The sequence below is a fragment of the Talaromyces stipitatus genome, genomic scaffold (assembly GCF_000003125.1).
Source record: "Talaromyces stipitatus ATCC 10500 scf_1105507295523 genomic scaffold, whole genome shotgun sequence".
Lineage (NCBI taxonomy): Eukaryota > Fungi > Ascomycota > Eurotiomycetes > Eurotiales > Trichocomaceae > Talaromyces > Talaromyces stipitatus.
Genome location: NW_002990113.1, coordinates 5,288,698 through 5,308,834, shown reverse-complemented (window position 1 = coordinate 5,308,834; position 20,137 = coordinate 5,288,698). Strand labels below are relative to the sequence as shown.

Genomic DNA, 20,137 nt, shown 5'->3' with positions numbered 1-20,137 from the left:
AGCGCGTTGTTGGGCTGGTAACATCAACAACAAAAACAATAACACCTTGTCTCTCAAATCGAAACTGTGGGATCTCCTATCTCACTTCGTCCGTTTCTCTCCGTCCTTATACTCCTCGTTGTCTCCGATTTAGCACCACCACTTTCCGCCCGACTACCATGTCGGGAGTCACACTTATCACCGACCGGCTCGAACAGCCAGAACTCGACGATCGCTTGTATCGAGTGATCAAGCTGGGGAATCAATTGGAAGCTTTATTGGTACATGATCCGGATACAGACAAGGCCAGTGCCTCGGCAAATGTCAATGTGGGAAATTTCTCGGATGATGATGCTATGCCGGGGATGGCGCATGCTGTAGAGGTGAGCTTTTGGTTGCCGTGAATTTTGCGAGTTGAAATGCGGATGAGGAAGATATTGTTTGCCCCCAGTGGTTGATAGAAAGAAGATATATACTTATCATTTGGTGTTGGATCATTATAGCATTTATTGTTTATGGGAACTGAAAAGGTAAGACATTCACTTGAAACCCCCGGAGAACGAAGGCATGCTCATTTTCGCTTTTCGCTAGTATCCAATAGAGAATGCGTACAACCAATATCTCGCTGCCCACTCGGGCTCTTCCAACGCATACACCGGAGCTATAGAGACGAATTACTTTTTCGAGATCGCCGCCACCGGAGAGAGTGATGCTTCACAGAGTACTAATGGAACGAGTGATAAGAGCGCCGCGTCGTCGTCGACATCATTGTCAACCGATAGTACGACGTCTCCATTATACGGAGCATTGGACCGGTTTGCGCAGTTCTTCATTGCGCCTTTATTTCTAGAGTCTACATTGGATCGAGAGTTGAGGGCGGTTGACTCAGAGAACAAGAAGAATTTACAGAGCGATGTGTGGAGATTGATGCAACTCAACAAGTCGTTATCGAATCCGGAACATCCTTATCACAAATTTTCAACAGGAAATCTACAAACTCTCCGTGATGATCCGCAAAGCCGCGGTGTCGAAGTCCGCAGTAAATTCATCGAGTTTCACAAAATGCATTACTCCGCCAATCGTATGAAGCTTGTTGTCCTAGGTCGTGAATCGCTCGATCAGCTCGAGAGCTGGGTTGTCGAGTTGTTCTCAAAGGTAGAGAACAAAAATTTACCCCAAAATCGATGGGACGATGTGCAGCCTTTGTCCGCAGATCAGCTTTGCACCCAAGTCTTTGCGAAGCCTGTGATGGATTCGCGATCATTGGATATTTACTTTCCATTTTTGGACGAAGAGGAATTGTACGAAACTCTCCCCAGTCGATATATCAGCCATTTGATCGGTCATGAGGGTCCCGGTAGTATTTTGTCGTATATCAAAGGACAAGGTTGGGCAAATGGGCTTTCTGCTGGCGCGATGTCCGTGGGTCCAGGATCGGCTTTTTTCACCATCTCTGTGCGCCTTACAGAGGATGGTTTGGCACATTACAAGGAGATTGTCAAAATCATTTTCCAGTACATTGCTATGATCAAAGAGCGGGCTCCAGAGAAATGGATATATGATGAGATGCAAAATTTGGCAGAGGTCGAATTCCGCTTCAAGCAGAAATCACCCGCTTCGCGGTTTACGAGTCGTTTGAGCAGTGTGATGCAGAAACCTTTACCTCGTGAATGGTTGCTTAGTGGCAACAATCTGCTCAGAAAGTTCGATGCCGACTTGATCACCAAGGCTTTGTCGTATCTGCGTAGCGACAACTTTAGACTGATGATTGTTTCACAGCATTTCCCGGGCGATTGGAATGCAAGAGAGAAATGGTATGGGACAGAGTACAAGGAAGAGAAAATTCCCCAGGACTTTTTGAAAGAGATTGCGAACGCCTTGGCGTCTTCACCATCGGAACGAGTTCAAGATCTCCATATGCCGCATAAGAACGAGTTTATCCCTACTCGGCTGTCAGTTGAGAAGAAAGAAGTGGCACAGCCAGCCAATACCCCGAAACTCATTCGATTGGATGATCATGTTCGTGTGTGGTATAAGAAGGATGATAGATTCTGGGTACCAAAGGCCACGGTCCATATTACCTTGAGAAACTCGCTAGTCTGGGCTACACCTGCCAATCATGTTAAAGCGAAACTTTATTGCGAGCTGGTCAGAGATGACCTAGTGGAATATTCGTATGACGCTGAACTTGCTGGATTGGACTATAATCTCTCCGCCAGCATTTTTGGTTTGGATGTCTCGGTTGGAGGATACAACGATAAAATGCCGGTGTTGCTTGAAAAGGTTATGACTACAATGCGTGATCTTGTTGTTCTCCCGGAACGGTTCAAAGTTATCAAGGAACGCTTGGCGAGAGCGTATCGAAATGCAGAGTATCAACAACCATACTACCAAGTCGGAGATATGACTCGCTATCTTACGGCGGAAAAAACTTGGATCAACGAGCAGTATGCCGCAGAGCTGGAACACATTGACTTTACCGACGTGGCGGCATTCTATCCCCAACTTCTACAGCAAAACCACATTGAAGTCCTGGCTCATGGAAACCTTTACAAGGAAGACGCGCTAAAGATGACTGATATTGTCGAGAGCGTCGTCCGTAGCCGCACGCTCCCACAATCTCAATGGCATGTGCGCAGGAATATCATTTTCCCACCGGGCAGCAACTACATCTACGAACGCCAGTTGAGGGATCCGCAAAACGTGAACAATTGTATTGAGTACTATTTGTTTGTTGGAAAGATAACCGACGAGGTGCTCAGAGCTAAGCTTCTATTATTTGCCCAAATGACAGAAGAACCAGCCTTTGATCAGCTTCGAAGCAAAGAGCAGCTGGGTTATGTTGTCTGGAGTGGTGCGCGCTACTCTGCAACAACTATTGGATATCGCGTTATCATTCAGAGTGAGCGTACGGCACATTATCTGGAGGGTCGTATTGACAACTTCCTGGTGCAATTTGCCAAAACGCTGGATGAGATGACAGAGGAGGAATTCGAGAGCCATAAGCGCAGTATCATCAACAAGAGACTCGAGAAGTTGAAGAATCTAGGATCAGAGACCTCACGTTTCTGGACACATATTGGATCAGAATACTTCAATTTCTTACAACACGAGATCGACGCTGCAGCAGTGCGCACATTGACCAAGCCAGATATTGTTGCTTTCTACCGGCAATACATCGACCCATCATCTGAAACACGGGCAAAGATTTCTATTCATTTGGATGCGCAGTCTGCTAAGACAGATGAATTACCCGTGGATACCACAGACACCGCTGAAGGTGCAGAGGCATTACACAATCAGCTCACCAACATCAGTCTCAGCAACGGTAATGCGACCATCAAGACCAGCAAACAACCTATCTACATCACCAATGTACCTCAGTTCAAGGCACGGCTGCCCGTCAGTCCTGGACCTAGCCCTGTTGTGGATTTAAGTGAGTTTGGCGATTTTGATTCAAAGTTGTAATATGTCGGTGGGTGGCATTAAGCTTGCGCTGTATATTTAGTTGGAGTATAGATAGAGTCATAAAGCTTTTAGATTTGATCTTTCATAAGTAGTTCTATATCTCATCAGTTGGAGAAACATAGAGGAAGACAAGTGGGTCGTTTAGTCCATTCTTATTGGCCAGAGCTCTGAGCTTGAACTTGACTTCGACAAAACATCCCGCGGAGGTTAACTTCACCAACATCAACTACCAGCTATTCGTGTCTATCTAAGTGATTGAACAAGCCACCTAATTATTTGCTAGTGGATTACTTGAAACACAGCCATCATGTCGACCGTCACAGTGACTGCAATGCAGAGCTCCAAGCCGTACGTTACCAGCCTCGTCAAGCTATACAATCCATTCCATGGCCGAATAAACTGACAAGTCAAACAGCCCCATAATCCCCAAATCCTTCGACGCCAATCAACCACAAACAATCCGCCTCTACCCTCTATCTAATTACACATTCGGCACAAAAGAGAATCAACCAGAAGAAGATCCCTCCGTGTTGGCGCGTCTGAAAAGACTTGAAGAACATTACGAGAAACATGGGATGAGGCGGACATGTGAAGGGGTGCTGGTTTGTCATGAGCATAATCATCCACATGTGTTGATGTTGCAGATTGCGAATGCGTTTTTTAAATTGTACCCCTGCCTATTCTTCCATATCGTGGTACATTCAGATATAACTAATCAGATTTACGACAGACCCGGCGATTACCTCCATCACGACGATGACGAAATAACCGGCTTCAAGACCAGATTGAACGAACGCCTGGCCCCTGTTGGGTCCCAATTCACGGGCGAAGGCGTCAATGAAGATTGGGAAGTAGGCGATACATTGGCGCAATGGTGGCGTCCCAATTTTGAGACGTTTATGTACCCTTTCCTACCGGGACATGTTACGCGTCCGAAAGAGTGTAAGAAGTTGTATCTTATTCAACTTCCGAAGAAAAGTATACAATTCCCTTCCTTTTACCCTCTCGTTCCTTTTCTTTGTCGACGGTCATCTAACATTCGTACATGAATAGAAGTATTGAGCGTCCCCAAAAACATGAAACTCCTCGCCGTGCCCCTCTTTGAGTTGTACGACAACACGGCTAGATACGGCCCTCAATTATCCGCTATTCCGCATCTGTTGTCGCGTTACAATTTTGAGTTTGTGGATGAGAATGATAATGTGGTTGCGGTGACACCGGGGACGCCTCATCCGGGTATTGATGAGTTCAAGACGAAGGTTTTGGCTGGTTCTGCAGGGGAAGGTGAGGATACGGGTATGGAGGATGCGTCGGAAATGAAGCAAGAGAATGATCAGATTTCGTAATTTGGAACGGGGCATTATTGGGATGCACGAGATTCAGCTTTGGTGGGGCATAAGGCTATGCCTTCTGGCTGTCGATGGAAAGGAAGCGGCCTGTTATATTGCCGTTAAAAGGTTCAAATTTGCGGCCGGCGTTAGGAGTGAGTCTACTTGATATACAGGAAAGCAATTACTTATGTCCAATACAGTAGGGAAGCAGAATTCTATTTACATCCTCTCCAGTCTCCACGTGCTATAGAGTTCTACAATCATGTCAGGGGTTAAGTCAAAAGTAATAGGTGAATTCAGTGTAGATACATCTAGCACATGCTACCTAGGTACGAACCCAAGGCTTCAAGTACGAAGTAATAGGTAGCATCGACCCTGACCGATATGTTACACACGATCAGCAGCCAACCCTAATAAGCCAGCCACACCTCACCTTATCATCCCCGTCTTCAGTTGAATATCCATCTTGAATTATTCGCAATCTTAGAGAATGCTAATGCCAAAGTGAGGCATGCAATACGGCATGTGCCGGTCGCACATTAGGGCTCGGTGTGTAGCGCATAGGCTGTGTCGGTGGTAGTCGCACACATTGCAGGACTTGTCAATGGTACATTTAGGTGAGAATCGGACCTGAAAAGCTTGTGATGTCGGTACAGATATTTCAATTGAAGATATATACCTAGGGTTTGTCGTGATGGTGGAAGTTCATTTTATAGTATTTCTTACAGCTCACCGAAGTCTCAGAGGAAAGCAACACTTGCAGTCAAGAATATCCCCAAAAGGAATTGAAAGTAAGAGCGAAGACGATGATGATGCTGTTGAAATTGATCACAGCGGTCGCGGCATTCACTGCTACAGCCTCTGCTGGTCTGATACAACGCGGTAAGGGAATATCATTCAAGTCCGAGATCGATCAGTTTACACAAACAGATATGTAGACTAACGGTGAATCTAGGTGACGCTGCTGCCGACGCCATCAACACGACCACACTGGCTACCCTGAACTTGTACGAGCAATACTCGGCTGCAGCATATTGCACTAGAAATACTATTGCTTCACCTGGTACACTGATTACTTGCGCGGCTGGAAATTGCCCTCTTGTAGAGACCAATGGCGCTACTATAGCGTATTCATTCAAGGAGTGAGTTGGAAGAGATTCTTCTCACTAGTCGCTGCCATAGACCAGGCTGATCTGATCCGATTGTCCTAGCATCGGAGTGGGCGACGTGTCTGGATTCCTCGCTGTGGACCCCACCAACTCTCTGCTGGTTCTCGCCTTCGCTGGCATTCGAGACATTGCAGGTTGGATCACGAAGCTCAATGACAGGCTAGTACCTAGTACTACTGTATGCGGTACAACTGCCAACTGCACGGTTCACCAAGGCTTTTTGAATTCCTGGTCTTCAGTATCTGGTATTATTGTCCCCCAAATAATCAATGCTTCGGCCACTACCGGTTTCACCACACTTGTCCTCACTGGACACGGTTTCGGAGGCGCTTTGGCTGCTCTTGCAACAGCACAATTCCGTACCACACCAATTGGAAATATAGCGATTACAACATTGGTAAGCCAATAATTGAAAATACAGATTGAACAGTGAGAATCAAATAAGCCGCTAACGAAATTGCCAAAGCTTACCTACGGCAGTCCGCGTGTTGGAAATACTGCTTTTGCGACCTATCTCACAACTACAAATGCAACTACCTTCAACTTCCGAGTCACTCACACTGACGACCCCGTCCCAAAGTTCCCTAGCCGTGCACTAGGCTATCTGCAATGGGGTCCTGAGTATTGGATTAGGTCGCCCACGGGTGCACCCGTGCGTACATTTGACGTTGACCAAATTAACGGTACCGAAACATCCACTGGAAATAGTGGAACACCCTTTTCGCTAGACTTCCCTGCTCATTTCTGGTATTTCAATGCGATTGCTGCGTGCAAGTAGACGGATAATCTGGGTAATAGCCATGAACACCATGCTTCGGTGCAAATGCTAGGTCTCTAGGTATAAGTTGTTTTCGAAAGTTGTTAAGCGTGGGTGACAATAATCGATGCATGTGGATTGGGATGATAGCAGATTCTGAGAGAAGAGAAGAAAGCTGGGAAAGGAAAGACTGATACTGACACGGAGGAAAGTAGGTGGAGATAGCTAATTGATTCTTTCGAATTCGATACTTCCCTGTAGCACTGTAAAAGATTGTTCCGGAAAACAAGCATGATGTCTACCCGTACGTCTGTTCGGTAGGCTTGGTAGTTGCATGAGTAGCGTTAAATACGCACGACAAAGTCTTTTGCTTTGCTGTCGACATCCGGCTCATCTCGGATCAATCGTGTCGAAAACATGTCCATTCCCTCCTTGGATAGATGCATATGCTGCATGAACATGTCGTCAACAAAAACATTGCTCTCAGCGAGCTTGGATGATGACACGTGTCAGACTTTGCTACGATGTCATTGCGAGGTGAGGACGAAATGAGAGCGCGAGAAAATTGTCCCCAAGTAGCCACAAATCTTTGTGCCGAAGCTTTCCTACCAAGAGGGGTGAATCAGAATAGAGAGGACAAATCATTGTCGTCTCTGATAAGTCAATGTTTCAATGTTTCTGAACGGGTTCCAGGTATAACCGTCAATAAAAAGTCGTAGGAGGAGACGTCTCTCCGCGAATCACGAACCATTAAACCATCCATCGTATTTTCATCAGATCAACCCCACTTGTTGTCGCATATAGCCTGGGACGTATCGAGCATTATGCTATATCCGAGCCAGATACTGTTGCAGGAGCGATGAGTGGGAAAAGGCCGCGTAATTCCAGGAGGAAAAAAGATTCCATCACGTTATTTGTCGGTGTCGATTCTCAATAAATTTTGAAGGAACAATAGCTCGAGATGCAATATGACAATGTCCAGGGGCATGTCTGAGCACATCGACATCGGCAAGCCGGGATCGTTGACGAGTCAAGACTAGTAGACTTGATCGCCTAATAATACTCCTAAGAGCGATCCACAAGCTCCACCTTAATGTTTGTTCCCTGTCGACTCAGCCACAGCCACGGTCTATATTTGGCTCGCCAGGATAGGAGGCCTGCAGTGAGTCCGACTGAGTCGAGACTTTTGTGGGCATCGGGCCGGGTCTAGTGGACGTTCGGGGTGGACGGCGTCATGTAGGCGCACGCTATGGAACAGTCTGTGCTCTGTGAGCTACTCTGGATTAGCTGCGAGATGATAGAACGCGGTCTGGACAGGAGATGAAGGAAGTGGTGACTCTTGAAGGAGTTGAAAAGAAAAGAAGAGGAGAGGAGAAGAGAAGTGATAGACAGGAGAACAGAAGGAAAGAAGAGAAGGTGACGTCCTCGCTCTGGCCGGCGTGGACGGCAGGCGCGACCCACCACGATTTGCAGGGAAACCACGCAAGCATTCCTGCTCCCTTTTATTTACTTCTTACTCCAAACACTCACTCATTCACTCATTCATTCATTCATTCACTCGTTATATACTCACGACTCTTTTAATTATATTATCGAAACAGTCTTTATAAGTTTGTCCGACTCTCAGTCCCACGATACCAGTGACTCAATGAGTTAGGGTTGGATTAGCGTCACAGGGCCCAAGCTGCCGTCACGATGCTGTACGCCGGAGCTATAAATACTGTACGCTCATCTTCTACACGTCGATTAAGACTGTTGATTCTTGTCTTTCTGTTGTTGTGCGGTTTTTACTGGTTTACCACAGAATCATCATCGGGCCAGGCCAGTTTTCGAAAAGGAACTATCAAGTTTGCTGGCTCCTCTGGAACTAGGAATTTTGCCAGCCCTAATTGGAGATTTGGCGGGAATAGCAATGGACGGTCACGACAGATGGAAGCTCCCATGCAGGCCGCGGTACCTGCACCAGGCCCGACGGCCACAAAAGGCGGCATCAAAAAAGATCTGGTTGTAGCGAGTATGCTTGAAGACAATACCACTTGGCTCTATGACTCACTTCCCGATTGGCACAAGAGTATCTACGTCGTAGACGATAAATACGCCGATTTGACGGTGGCCACCAACAAGGGCCGAGAGTCCATGGTCTACCTCACGTACGCGATCAGGCCTACTTTCGAGTGTCTGTGAGCGGAGTGCTGACATACGACAGATACATTATTGATAATTACGACCATCTGCCTGATTACATGCTCTTTATACATTCTCAACGGTACCAATGGCACAACGATGATCCGTACTATGACGGAGTGCCGATGATCAAGCGATTTCAGCTGCCATACCTCGAAATGATTGGTTACGTCAATCTCCGTTGTGCCTGGGTGCTAGGCTGCCCTGAAGAGATCCACCCCATGACGGATACCGACCGTGATGCTGTTCATGCAGGTCCGTACTTTTACAATGGATTCAAAGAGCTCTTTCCCGGAGTCAAGGTCCCTGATACCGTCGCGGTGTCTTGTTGTGCCCAGTTTGGAGTTGCACGATGGAAGATTCGTGAACGTCCAAAGAGTGATTATGAGCGGTACAGGAAATGGCTCTTGAATACCGATTTGGACGACGATATGAGTGGTCGAATCATGGAATATTCATGGCATAGTAAGCTTCTCTCAGCGTATAGAATCTTAGTCCGGGCTAAGAGCTAACGACAGTTCAGTGATCTTCGGGATGGACCCAGTCCATTGTCCTAATGCCGCCGAGTGCTATTGCAATGTCTGGGGGCTGTGCGATCTAAAATGCTCGCAGGATGAATGCGAAGACCGGTACGCGTTGCCTCCGTTTTCGACTCTTCCCGAGGGATGGCCGCAGATAGGTTGGAATGGGAAGCCACAGGATCCTAGTAAAGGAGGGCTTCCTTCGGTGGATTGATTATGCCACGACAATTTATTTTTTATTTTTTTTTCAAGCATTTTGTTCAAAACTGCATACGGCGGCGTTCTTTTGTTTATGGTGCATTGCGGGGTTTTGGGCATTTTCCAGCTGGTTGAATATGGCTTGTGCATGGCGTTTAGGTATACACTTAGACATATCGCACATAGACTAGAAGACTATTTATCTCAGGCATGCTAATATATTCGAGAAATTATAAATATAAAGACTGATTGAGACAAGTTGATTGATAAGGGTAAGATGGGATAATGGTTCTAGATGTATGGACTATGGAGAGGCCTCGGCTCGGCTTATTAGTGGCGGTGGTTGCCGGTTTACATGTTGCGTCAACTTCACTCGGACTTGTTCATTCGCATATGACAGCCAGCTTCATTCCAACAGACTCAATTCCAGAACGACATCGCAGAATCTGTAACACATTATACCTGATATTTCATCGCACTGGTTTGACTTCAACATCACCGCTTGCAATACAGCAACCACCCGAATCAAGCGAGATCAATCATCAGCTGATATTGCTATCACTACCATAGCCCGAGCAGATAAAAATGCTGATTATCGGCCTCACTGGCTCTATAGCCACCGGTAAATCCACCGTCTCCTCCCTCCTCTCTTCACCACCACACAACCTCCCCATCATCGATGCCGACGTCCTCGCCCGCAAAGTCGTCGAACCAGGTACAGCAGGCTACAAAGCTATAGCCAATTACTTCGGACCCAGCACACCAGACCTCCTCCTACCGCCAGATACCGATGGGAAGCAAGCACTAAACCGACCTGCGCTAGGTAGACGGGTATTTGGTGATAGCGAGGAACGAAAGCGTGATAGGACGATACTTAATAAGATTGTACATCCGGCTGTACGGTGGGAGGTTTATAAGTCATTATTATACTATTATTTACGCGGCAATTGGGCTGTGGTGTTGGATGTGCCGCTACTATTTGAATCTGGTATGGACGTCATCTGTGGCACAGTGATTGTGGTCGCGGTTAAGGATCCGGCTGCGCAAATGGCACGATTACGTGCGCGTGATCCGCATCTAACAGCCGAAGATGCTGAGAATCGAGTCAAGAGCCAGGGCGATGTACAGTCAAAGGTAAAGAAGGCATTGTATAGAAACAGAGCTTCAGAGCAGGATCTCGACAAGGGCTCGCGTGGAGTTATTGTTTGGAACGATGGGGATAAAGTCGATCTTGCCAAGGAGGTGGATAAGGCGATTCTGACGATTCAGGAAAACAGTCCTAGATGGTGGTCGTGGGTGCTTTTGCTTGCGCCGCCTGTGGGTGTGGCTGCTGCTGTGTGGAATATGGCGATTAATTTCGGCGCGCAGAGGAGTTGGGATCAGAAGGTTAAGAAGGAGAGGGCGAAACTGTAGCATGTCAGCTGGCAGAGAGAACCTGTAGATGTAGATATGCCATCTCGATGAAGAAATCAGTTCGCAATATACGATTCTATGAGCCCGCTCAGTCTGGCGACAGCCATATATGTTCATCCCATATGTCAATCTCTTTTGTAGCTTCCATGTACAGATTATGGATCTCTGCCTGCTGCCACTGTATCTCGTCAATTCAGGTTGGTCGTGCCAGCACGTTGAGACTTCCGATGTAGGTTTACGTCTGTGTCGCACGGTAATTGCCAAAGCAATCGAGCGTCACGCTGATAGATGTGTATCAATATCTGTCAAGTCATCATCCAAACCCTAGTTTTTATTGCGATTAGTCTGGTGTAGAATGTAAAGACGAAGAGAATGGCCCTCGGTCTGAGAAATACGCTGGACCCGCGCAATGGAACACTAAGAAGGCCGAAGTAAAAAGCCAAGCCGAATATAGCAATTGTTCGATATCTGTCTCAAACCCCACGAAAGCGATCGGACGTGGTCGGAACAGTTGGCCTGAAGCATTGTCCAAGGCCAGAGTGAGCGAGTAGAAGCGAGGCCAGAAGACAAGAAGGAAAGGGTGTCTGGAAGAAGTAAGGCCACCTCCCGCTCGTTCCTGCTCATTCTGCTCTATACATATCTGCCACAGATATACCTCCATCCTGACATGATCTCAATATGTCTACATTGTCTGATTCATGAATTCTAGTCCCTTCACCGATGGCTACTGTCTGTTCCCCTGGTCGATAGCCCTCCTACATTACTATACATTCTCCACTTCCGACATGCATTCATGGCTGTCCCGCAGTCTACGATATAGGTAGATCTGGAATATCGGCCGTCGTATATGAAGTGAACATTTGCGCGTCTAGCTGCTGGACTCAGGAAATTGTGAAAAGGCATCTCAGGTCCTCACTACATGTATCCGTATACCCCCTTTGACAGCAACCCTACTCCGATATTGCCTACGTCTTCTCTCGCAATGGCGAGCGGACAGGGAGCCAACAGCTCAGGCATGAGCGCAGGCACAAAGTCCATCACCTTCAAGCATTATACATTCACGCCGGCCCCTCAATCTTCCCTGCCCCCGTACAAGCGCCGACGTATCACTGAGCCAGCACAGCCGGCATATCCATATATCAAGGGCGCCGATAGAGAAACCTCCACGGATGGTGTGAATGGTTCGTATAAACTGGACTGCCTGAAGCAGCCAACTCATGTCGGCATACCAAACAATAATATTTTAGGAAATACTGCTTCATTCTCGTCGCAGAGTGCGTCCGAAAGATCATATCGGGCAGAACAGGATTCTGATCTTACAGGACACAACACACCCAACACCTCGGTATCGAACACATCACCATGGCCTCAGATCAGGTCAATGTCTCCAGCAGCCACGGCAACAAATCTCGCTGAAAAACCGAAGCAGGTTCACGAACCCGAAGTTGAGGCTCCCAATTACGAGGAATTCAAACCACGCTCTTCCATACCCAGTACCCTCCCCGGACCAGTTTACGCTCAACAATGTATAACAGCTGCATATGCTTCACGTCTCAATCCTTTTGCTCTACACAAGAACGAGCAGAATGCATTTCAACATCATCTATGTCATCTTCATGTCACGACATACCTCAATATCCGAAACGGCATTCTGCGCCTATGGACCCGCAATCCGATGATAAGTGTGACCCGGGAGGAAGCACTTGGCTGTGCTAAAGATTACAGATGGATGGGTCTAGCAGATTTTGCTTATGAGTGGCTGGTCCGGAATGGGTATATCAACTTTGGCTGTGTCGAAGTTCCACAGCCTCTCATTACACCCAAGAAAGGCCGGCGCAAGGACGACGGACCGGTCATTGTTATCGTCGGGGCGGGTGTTGCTGGTCTTGCTTGTGCTAGACAATTAGATGGCTTATATCAGCAGTATAGAGACAAAGTCGCATCGTTGAAGATCATAGTGCTCGAGGGAAGGCGTCGCATTGGCGGGCGTATATACTCGCATCCGCTCAAGAGCCATCAAAAGACTGCATTGCCGAAAGGGCTGCGACCAACCGCTGAAATGGGTGCTCAGATCATTGTGGGCTTTGATCGTGGAAATCCGTTAGATCCCATCATTCGTTCACAGCTTGCGCTACGTTATCATTTACTCCGAGATATTTCTACAATCTACGATGTCGACGGCTCGGCTGTTGACGAGATGCAAGACGCAATGGATGAACGTCTGTATAATGACGTTCTCGACCGTTCTGGAAACTATCGTCATAAAGCAGCCATCCAGTCTACTGCGGAAGGGGACCGAGAGATGATAAACCATGGTCGTGATATTCCCATTGACGATGGTGTCACGGTACACCAATACGAAGAAGCTCGCGCCGCAGGAACTCATCATTTAATGCTTCCTGCAGCTAGATTTCGTCGCGGAATTGGGCACAATGCATCCCGAATTCTGCCGCCACCATCGACAGCTCAAATCTCAGATCTTGGTCCAGATGAAGAGCTGCCGGCAGCTATGGAGTGTCAAAGCATGGGGTGGAAGCTGAGAGATGGCATTTCACCTCGAGATGATTTACAGCTTGACAATATCGCAAAGACATCTCCCACTCAGACCCTTGGAGCCGTCATGGATGAAGGTGTCAGGCAGTATCAGCATATGCTCCCTTTGACGCCAAAGGACATGCGGCTGTTGAACTGGCACTATGCGAATCTGGAATATGCAAACGCGACGAACTTGAACTCGTTGAGTTTATCAGGCTGGGATCAAGACATGGGGAATGAGTTTGAAGGCGAACACAGCCAGGTCATTGGGGGATACCAACAACTCCCACGGGGTCTATGGGCATTTCCTACCAAACTTGACGTTCGGACTAACGAGACGGTCGTCAATATTACTTACGATGCCACTGGTAAGATTAAGAACCGCAAGACGATTGTCCACACTGAAAATGGACCCATCTCAGCCGACCATGTCGTATACACAGGCTCTTTGGGTACTCTCAAACACCGGACGGTGGAATTTTCTCCAACACTGCCGGATTGGAAGAATGGTGCGGTGGATCGGCTCGGTTTCGGGGTGCTCAACAAAGTCGTGTTAGTCTTTGATGAACCGTTCTGGGATACCACCCGAGACATGTTCGGGCTCCTTCGTGAAGCGGAAGTTCCAGGCAGCATGTCACAAGCGCATTACACCAAGAACAGAGGTAGATTCTACTTATTCTGGAATTGTATCAGAACGTCGGGCATTCCTGTTTTGATCGCGCTGATGGCTGGAGATGCTGCGCATCAAGCAGAGGAGATGCCAGACAAAGAGATTGTCACCGAGGTTCTCTCTGAACTCCGCAATATCTTCAAGTCGAAAACAGTCCCGGATCCACTAGAAACAATCGTCACGCGCTGGAAGTCAGACAAGTTCACTCGTGGCACATACTCGTATGTAGCAGCTGATGCGTTGCCAGGGGATTACGACCTAATGGCCAAAGCCGTCGGGAACCTCCATTTTGCCGGTGAAGCCACTTGTGCTACACATCCAGCGACGGTGCATGGGGCATACCTGTCAGGATTAAGGGCGGCAGCAGAGATTATGGAGGAAATAATTGGGCCAATTGCAATACCGACACCATTAGTCCCACGTCGTCGAAGGGCAATTCCAATATTACACCTGGGCGGTATCCGAGTATCGATATATTGAAACAAAGCATATCTACCCCAACGAAACAAAGTCACAAGACATCAGCGCCTTCAATGACAAAGACAGTCAACAAACCTTCGCCCCCTCCACCAACCACATTCGCCAATTCCACTACAAGCGCAGAGCAACAAAAACACTATCTCTACAAAATAGCACTCGAGAATCATATTCGAGCAACACTCGGCGCCCCACCAACCAAACCAGCCAAGATAGCCCTCAACCCCTTTCTCACATTCCAAAAGGACTATTGGATACGCGCAAAACAGCGCTGTGAGACCAACAAACGGCAATCCACAAACGACTTCGAAGCAAAAGCCGCGCGGGATGAGATACGGGCTGTATTGGGACAGATGTGGCGTGAAGCAGAGGAAGAGGTTAAGAGGCCGTATCAGGAACAGATGGTGGTGAATCGACGGATGAATGATGAGATGGCTAAGACGTGGGAAGAATCTATGAAGGAGTATGAGCGGAGGAGTCTTGAGGTTGGGAAGGAGTTTACTTTTGAGAAATGGGCTTCTATGAATCCATGAAACTTTATTAGTATTATGCATATTAGGCGTTATCGTATCCGTATTAGCATTGTATTCAATTGAGAATCGTCAAAATTTTCAAAGTAAGTACATGAATATGATTGTCCAATGTCTACCTGACAAGTCTCAGCAAACAAGGTAAAAACCACTAGTGAGACCTAAATCTCAACGTTCTCGTCATACTTTGAAAAGGCATCAACCTTTGCCTTTGCAAACTCACGCATGATCGTCTCATATCGAACCTGAGAACGCACCGAAATCTTACACGGAAACTCTCGAGACACTCGGCTAATCCCTCGATGTAGCCCGTATCAGGGTTCGTATCAGGTTCCATGCGTTGACCGGTTATGAGGTCAATGGGATTCTCAAAGTTGAATGCCCAGAGTAACATGGCATTGGCGATGAATAGGTTTCACTCGGCGATATGGACGTCTGTACAGAGTCGGCAACCGGCTCCGTAGCGGTAATGATCACGGGAATCGTAGTATGCGAAGTTTCTGTAATCCAACGCGGGTAGAGTCTTGTTGACGTAGCGGGAAAGGTCGAATTCATCCGCATTCTTGTGGTAGCGTTCATCGTGGTTGAGACCCCAGATGTTGAGGATTAGGGCTGTGCCTTTAGCGATGAGTTTGCCGTCAATCCATTCATCTATATTTATTGTTAGCATGGTCCTCTAGACATAACAGTGGGGATGAATACCCTCATCAAGTGAATGAGGCATTCCCAGTGGCGCGACAGGGCGCCATCTAACAAATTCCTTGGTGATAGCAGCGACATACGGAAGACGGCCATAATCTGCCCAAGTGGGTGAATGACCTTCATCAATAATAGCGTCGATTTCGGCTTGTCCCTTCTTCTGGGTCTCGGGGTATTTGGTCATTGCTAGCATGAAAGTGAGCACAAGACTGCCTGGTGTCTCTGAGCCACCTTCACACGAGACCACCGCCAAGGAAAGTAAGTTGATGATCAGAAAAGTTTAGCTCGTCGACTGTGTTGAGAATGCGGTCCATGAAAGACGAATCGGGTAGCGCTGCTCTTTTCACTGAATTTGGCTCGTCGGTCAAGGACATGCTTGTACCTGGTGGAGAGACTCCGTAGTTTTTTTTTAACGTGGTATGAGTGGGATCGCCATTTCCAAGTAGACGTTCAGGGATCCGTTTCAGAAATGGGTAAAAATAAACAGGTGGAATGGCTCCAAACTCGAGAAGGGCAGTGATTTCGTATAGCAGTTCGTATAGATGTTCCAAATAGGTTGAACGGATGGAAGGGACACGAACACCGTACACTGAGATTATCAGCGACCTATCATGGCAGATATAGGAAGATAAAACTTGCCAATGCTAGTCGTGATGCTACGGGCATACCGCCTAGCATGGCTGAAATAAACATTGGGCGCAACAATGAGATTCCTGAGCATCTGAACAACCTCAGCGTGCTGAAGATGAACATAATGTTGGTCACACATTGACTCCATGAAACATTGATGGATGAGCTGGCAATATTTACGCCATTTAGGATCATATTGCAGAGTAAGGAGGTGATTACCCTGGCCAATGAGTTCCTGTGAGATGTACGATGAGGGTCGGTTGCTGGACACCAAGCCCTTGAGCTCGAGCAATTCGCGTACGACGCGACGATTCGTGATTACTGCAATGATGTGATGACCGACCTTGACAGTGTAGAGGCCGCCATGCATTTTTTGGCGAATTCGGCATATCTGGACTTTTGTCAGACAGTTCGAGATGGACTGAGGACATAAGGTATTACTTGAGGTGAGCCTACGCTTGGGGAGCTGATGGAGGTTCCCAATGATGGGGAGAGTTGGTGAACCTGGAGGACAACACAAAATGAGTTATATTTGATTAAAAGCAATGTATAGAGGTCATACTATGGGGAAGTCGTGGATCATGACTGCCCACAGTCAACAGAAGGTATGCAATTACTGTAAGGATGCCAATTATGGCAATAGCAATGTTAGAGAACATCTGTAAAGACATGCTGACTTAATATGCAGCTAAATATCATGCAGACACAAGGTGAAAAAGGTGAAAAAGGAGAAGAGTAGTAAGAGAAAATGAAGAAAATAAATACTCAGGGGGGCACAAATTGGTTATTGTAACACACAACAGGATGTACCAATTGAGCATTACCCAGTATTCCCTTCACCTTCTGCTGTTTTTAGAATGACCTCATTTCCAAGGAATATAATTATGTTCACAGTCTAAACGGACTTCCCCAGTGCTGCCTGTTCATTATGTGAATTATTAGCACAAAAGTTTTTATTTACGGGAATAGTGACTCTTTGCTCAGGTGCCTCTTTCAGGCCCAGTAGCAGTTCATGCAAGATGAGAGCACATTATATAACAATGACAGGAACGAGTCAGAGGGCTCGTGTGTATTTCACCACCCTGATCTTTGGTATCAGACTCATCTCGACCCAGTATCCTCTAGTCAAGCGCTGCGCGATTTCGTCTCTCAGCTTTTTGTAGTAGTCGACACCACCATCACCAGCAATCCGTCTGATTGCATTTATCTCTATGCTACTACTATCATCGTTCTGCCGGATATCCGCGAGCTTCTGGTTCGTTTTGATGAGTCTGAATCCGCCGAAGCCAGTGATAGTATCTATGATTTTCCATGACTCGGGATCGAGAGAAGAGGCTTTCAATTCCTCAAATTCGTGGTCTTCCATGAGAGCATAATCAATATTATCCCAAAACTCTGGTGTGTACTTCAACACTGGATCTTCCGTCTTATCGTATACCCATTCTGTGTCTAGGACGTCTTCTTCGTTAGTATTTGCTGAAGTCAGGTTCTGAGAATGTTGCAGAAATCTGGTGACTCCTGTTTGGCACGCCAAGTTGCCCATGTATAAGGCAATACGTGGCTGAGTGCCCTGGCCATGGGAATGAACTCGTTGAATAGCTTGAGCACCTGGATAATTTGCAGACGAAATCGGTAGGAGAACGAAAGTAGAGAATAAAAAGGAGCCAAGTGTAGATAGCACCAGTGAGAGGGAGAGTAAGCGATATATTATAGACTTCCCGCGTTTCGCCCATATATCCGCCGCTCCTTGAGCCGCTGCAGCCGTCAATGCCGGGATGATATAAATGATAAAGCGCCATTCTTTATGGGGTTGAAAACTGTACACCGCAACAAAAGACAGCGATGGAACGAGGAGCGATAATGACGCCCGTCTAGTTGTGCCTGCTATAAGAGAGACAGGTATGCATACCAACCAAGTTAATGGGTTGAGGAGGAGGCGAGGGATAGCACTAGCGAAATAGAAATACCAGGGGTCTACACCCCAGGCGGAGGATTGGCCGGATACGACGTTGAACTTGAATGCACTGAACTCGGGCCAGAGGGGGAATTCCTGCCAGAAGTAGGAATCAGTGGTCACGGTGGCTGTGAGCCCGATGAGCAGTCCGATGATCCCTGCTGGTAGGATGTCTTGCCAGATGCGAATGCGCCGTGTCAGGAAGAAGTATATGGTGTTCGTCGCCAGCAATAAAGCGAGCTCTGAGCGGAATATAATACCAGCGATGGTGAACAGTATCAGAGCAAGTCGATATCTCGTATAACTAGGCGAAGTAGTAGGTTTTGTAACTTTCGTGGGTTTTGTAGATTTGCTGGACTCGCTAGATTTTGTCGATTTGGCACCACTCGTGTCAGGTTCCGGAAGAAGAAGTCGCAATGCGATAGTGGCTATTGTCATTAATATCATGGACAATCAACCAGTTCTGAGAGATATAACATACTAATGCCAAAAGCAAACATATTTGACAACGTCCGTGACGCATAATAAGCAAGATGGAACTGACTGGCCTGAAATACAAGGTACCAGTAAGCTGTCATATTACCAAATGAGACTTGTATACCCCGCGCATATACTATCAAGGACAAGGCATTGAAGAGGCCCAGAATAGCGCGGACTGTTCTCGGAATACCTAATTAGAACAAACAATAGCTAGTGGTATACGACGACATACCTAGAACTTGTCTGTCAACATTCTCGAAAAACCAAACAACAGGCCACGAAGCACTTGCGAGTCCTAACGCTCCAATGAATGTCCGAGGAACGGCTCCGGGAAAGCTGAAATGATCATATTCAGATCGGAATTTCTCAGCGATTGAGGTCTGATTGAGATGAAAAGGCGATGGGATTCCATATGTCAGGATGTCATGCGTTGCTTGAATGTGAAACGACTCCTCGACTTTCGTATACGGTGATGCGAAAAGATGTATGAGAATGATTGTAGGAATGGATGAATAGAGAATCAAGTCTGCAAACTAATTAGTCTTTTGTGGCTTTGGCAGATATCATCCAATTGATCATTCACGTACCTGCTGATCTAGGCATCTTGTCAATGGTGGTTGTCATTAAGCTATCAACATCAATGAATAAATGGCTTATCTTATCTAGGCGGTGAGTCTCATTTGCAACCCTAATATAACCCTACAAATCAACCTATAACTACATAACTCACAATAACCATGTACATCAGTGCTTCTGATGGGCTACTGTGGGCAAGATGGCCAGTCATCGCATTATTACTGCCTTATTGAAGCTAGTTCTGTTGACGCGTACCTCATTTTGATGTTCCCTTAATGGAAGCAACAGGTCATCGCTTTCTGAAACGCCAGCTCACTCTATGACGCGCACCAATGAATACAATTCGCTTTTGTGGAGATCAAGCAATTCCTGATAAAGAGAGATAAATTCATGTATCCAGGGGGAAGGGCCACATACCTTTCAATCGAGAAGACCTTCAAGTTTGGGCGGCATAGTATTCGTACAACATCTTCTTTCGGGACTTCATTTCCTCGAAATCGCGTTTATGTACCTCGAAATTCAACAGAGTATTGTCTCTTGGCTAGCATTAACAGGCACGACAAGTA

The 20,137-nt window shown here is 47.0% G+C and overlaps 9 protein-coding genes across 9 annotated transcripts, besides 3 other annotated features; 5 read left to right on the top strand and 4 right to left on the bottom strand.

The window, feature by feature from the left end:
* Positions 1–158: 158 nt before the first annotated feature.
* TSTA_079070 (a-pheromone processing metallopeptidase Ste23) lies at positions 159–3,524 on the top strand (the record flags this gene model as incomplete). The annotated part of the gene is made up of 3 exons (XM_002341896.1): positions 159–362; positions 483–509; positions 571–3,524. The coding sequence occupies 3 exons, from the start codon at positions 159–161 to the stop codon at positions 3,445–3,447; spliced, it is 3,108 nt and encodes a 1,035-aa protein (XP_002341937.1). The 3' UTR covers positions 3,448–3,524.
* A 230-nt stretch (positions 3,525–3,754) lies between these two features.
* TSTA_079060 (cleavage and polyadenylation specific factor 5) lies at positions 3,755–5,005 on the top strand (the record flags this gene model as incomplete). The annotated part of the gene is made up of 4 exons (XM_002341895.1): positions 3,755–3,795; positions 3,863–4,114; positions 4,178–4,425; positions 4,501–5,005. The coding sequence occupies 4 exons, from the start codon at positions 3,755–3,757 to the stop codon at positions 4,791–4,793; spliced, it is 834 nt and encodes a 277-aa protein (XP_002341936.1). The 3' UTR covers positions 4,794–5,005.
* A 473-nt stretch (positions 5,006–5,478) lies between these two features.
* Positions 5,479–7,508, top strand: TSTA_079050 (lipase precursor, putative). The gene is made up of 4 exons (XM_002341894.1): positions 5,479–5,660; positions 5,734–5,920; positions 5,990–6,344; positions 6,414–7,508. Exons 1-4 carry the CDS (start codon positions 5,585–5,587, stop codon positions 6,723–6,725), a joined length of 930 nt encoding a protein of 309 aa, XP_002341935.1. The 5' UTR covers positions 5,479–5,584; the 3' UTR covers positions 6,726–7,508.
* A 546-nt stretch (positions 7,509–8,054) lies between these two features.
* Positions 8,055–8,120: a sequence feature (CT-rich).
* A 107-nt stretch (positions 8,121–8,227) lies between these two features.
* Positions 8,228–8,267: a microsatellite.
* A 132-nt stretch (positions 8,268–8,399) lies between these two features.
* TSTA_079040 (uncharacterized protein) lies at positions 8,400–11,094 on the top strand (the record flags this gene model as incomplete). Its single annotated transcript, XM_002341893.1, has 3 exons — positions 8,400–8,854; positions 8,911–9,353; positions 10,224–11,094. The coding sequence occupies 3 exons, from the start codon at positions 8,400–8,402 to the stop codon at positions 11,018–11,020; spliced, it is 1,695 nt and encodes a 564-aa protein (XP_002341934.1). The 3' UTR covers positions 11,021–11,094.
* Positions 9,636–9,657: a sequence feature (AT_rich).
* Positions 11,095–12,002: 908 nt separating the features above from the next.
* On the top strand, positions 12,003–15,282 carry TSTA_079030 (lysine-specific histone demethylase Aof2, putative; the record flags this gene model as incomplete). Its single annotated transcript, XM_002341892.1, has 2 exons — positions 12,003–14,682; positions 14,751–15,282. 2 exons carry the CDS (start codon positions 12,003–12,005, stop codon positions 15,233–15,235), a joined length of 3,165 nt encoding a protein of 1,054 aa, XP_002341933.1. The 3' UTR covers positions 15,236–15,282.
* A 111-nt stretch (positions 15,283–15,393) lies between these two features.
* On the bottom strand, positions 15,394–15,626 carry TSTA_079020 (uncharacterized protein; the record flags this gene model as incomplete). Its single annotated transcript, XM_002341891.1, has 2 exons — positions 15,394–15,477; positions 15,501–15,626. 2 exons carry the CDS (start codon positions 15,624–15,626, stop codon positions 15,394–15,396), a joined length of 210 nt encoding a protein of 69 aa, XP_002341932.1.
* Positions 15,627–15,647: 21 nt separating this feature from the next.
* TSTA_079010 (benzoate 4-monooxygenase cytochrome P450, putative) lies at positions 15,648–16,124 on the bottom strand (the record flags this gene model as incomplete). The annotated part of the gene is made up of 2 exons (XM_002341890.1): positions 15,648–15,883; positions 15,935–16,124. 2 exons carry the CDS (start codon positions 16,122–16,124, stop codon positions 15,648–15,650), a joined length of 426 nt encoding a protein of 141 aa, XP_002341931.1.
* A 40-nt stretch (positions 16,125–16,164) lies between these two features.
* Positions 16,165–17,232, bottom strand: TSTA_079000 (uncharacterized protein; the record flags this gene model as incomplete). The annotated part of the gene is made up of 3 exons (XM_002341889.1): positions 16,165–16,537; positions 16,600–17,065; positions 17,124–17,232. The coding sequence occupies 3 exons, from the start codon at positions 17,230–17,232 to the stop codon at positions 16,165–16,167; spliced, it is 948 nt and encodes a 315-aa protein (XP_002341930.1).
* A 348-nt stretch (positions 17,233–17,580) lies between these two features.
* On the bottom strand, positions 17,581–19,610 carry TSTA_078990 (alpha-1,6-mannosyltransferase subunit (Ecm39), putative). Its single transcript, XM_002341888.1, has 4 exons — positions 19,583–19,610; positions 19,228–19,521; positions 18,997–19,170; positions 17,581–18,943 (listed from the first exon to the last, which is right to left on the bottom strand). The coding sequence occupies exons 1-4, from the start codon at positions 19,596–19,598 to the stop codon at positions 17,616–17,618; spliced, it is 1,812 nt and encodes a 603-aa protein (XP_002341929.1). The 5' UTR covers positions 19,599–19,610; the 3' UTR covers positions 17,581–17,615.
* Positions 19,611–20,137: the final 527 nt, after the last annotated feature.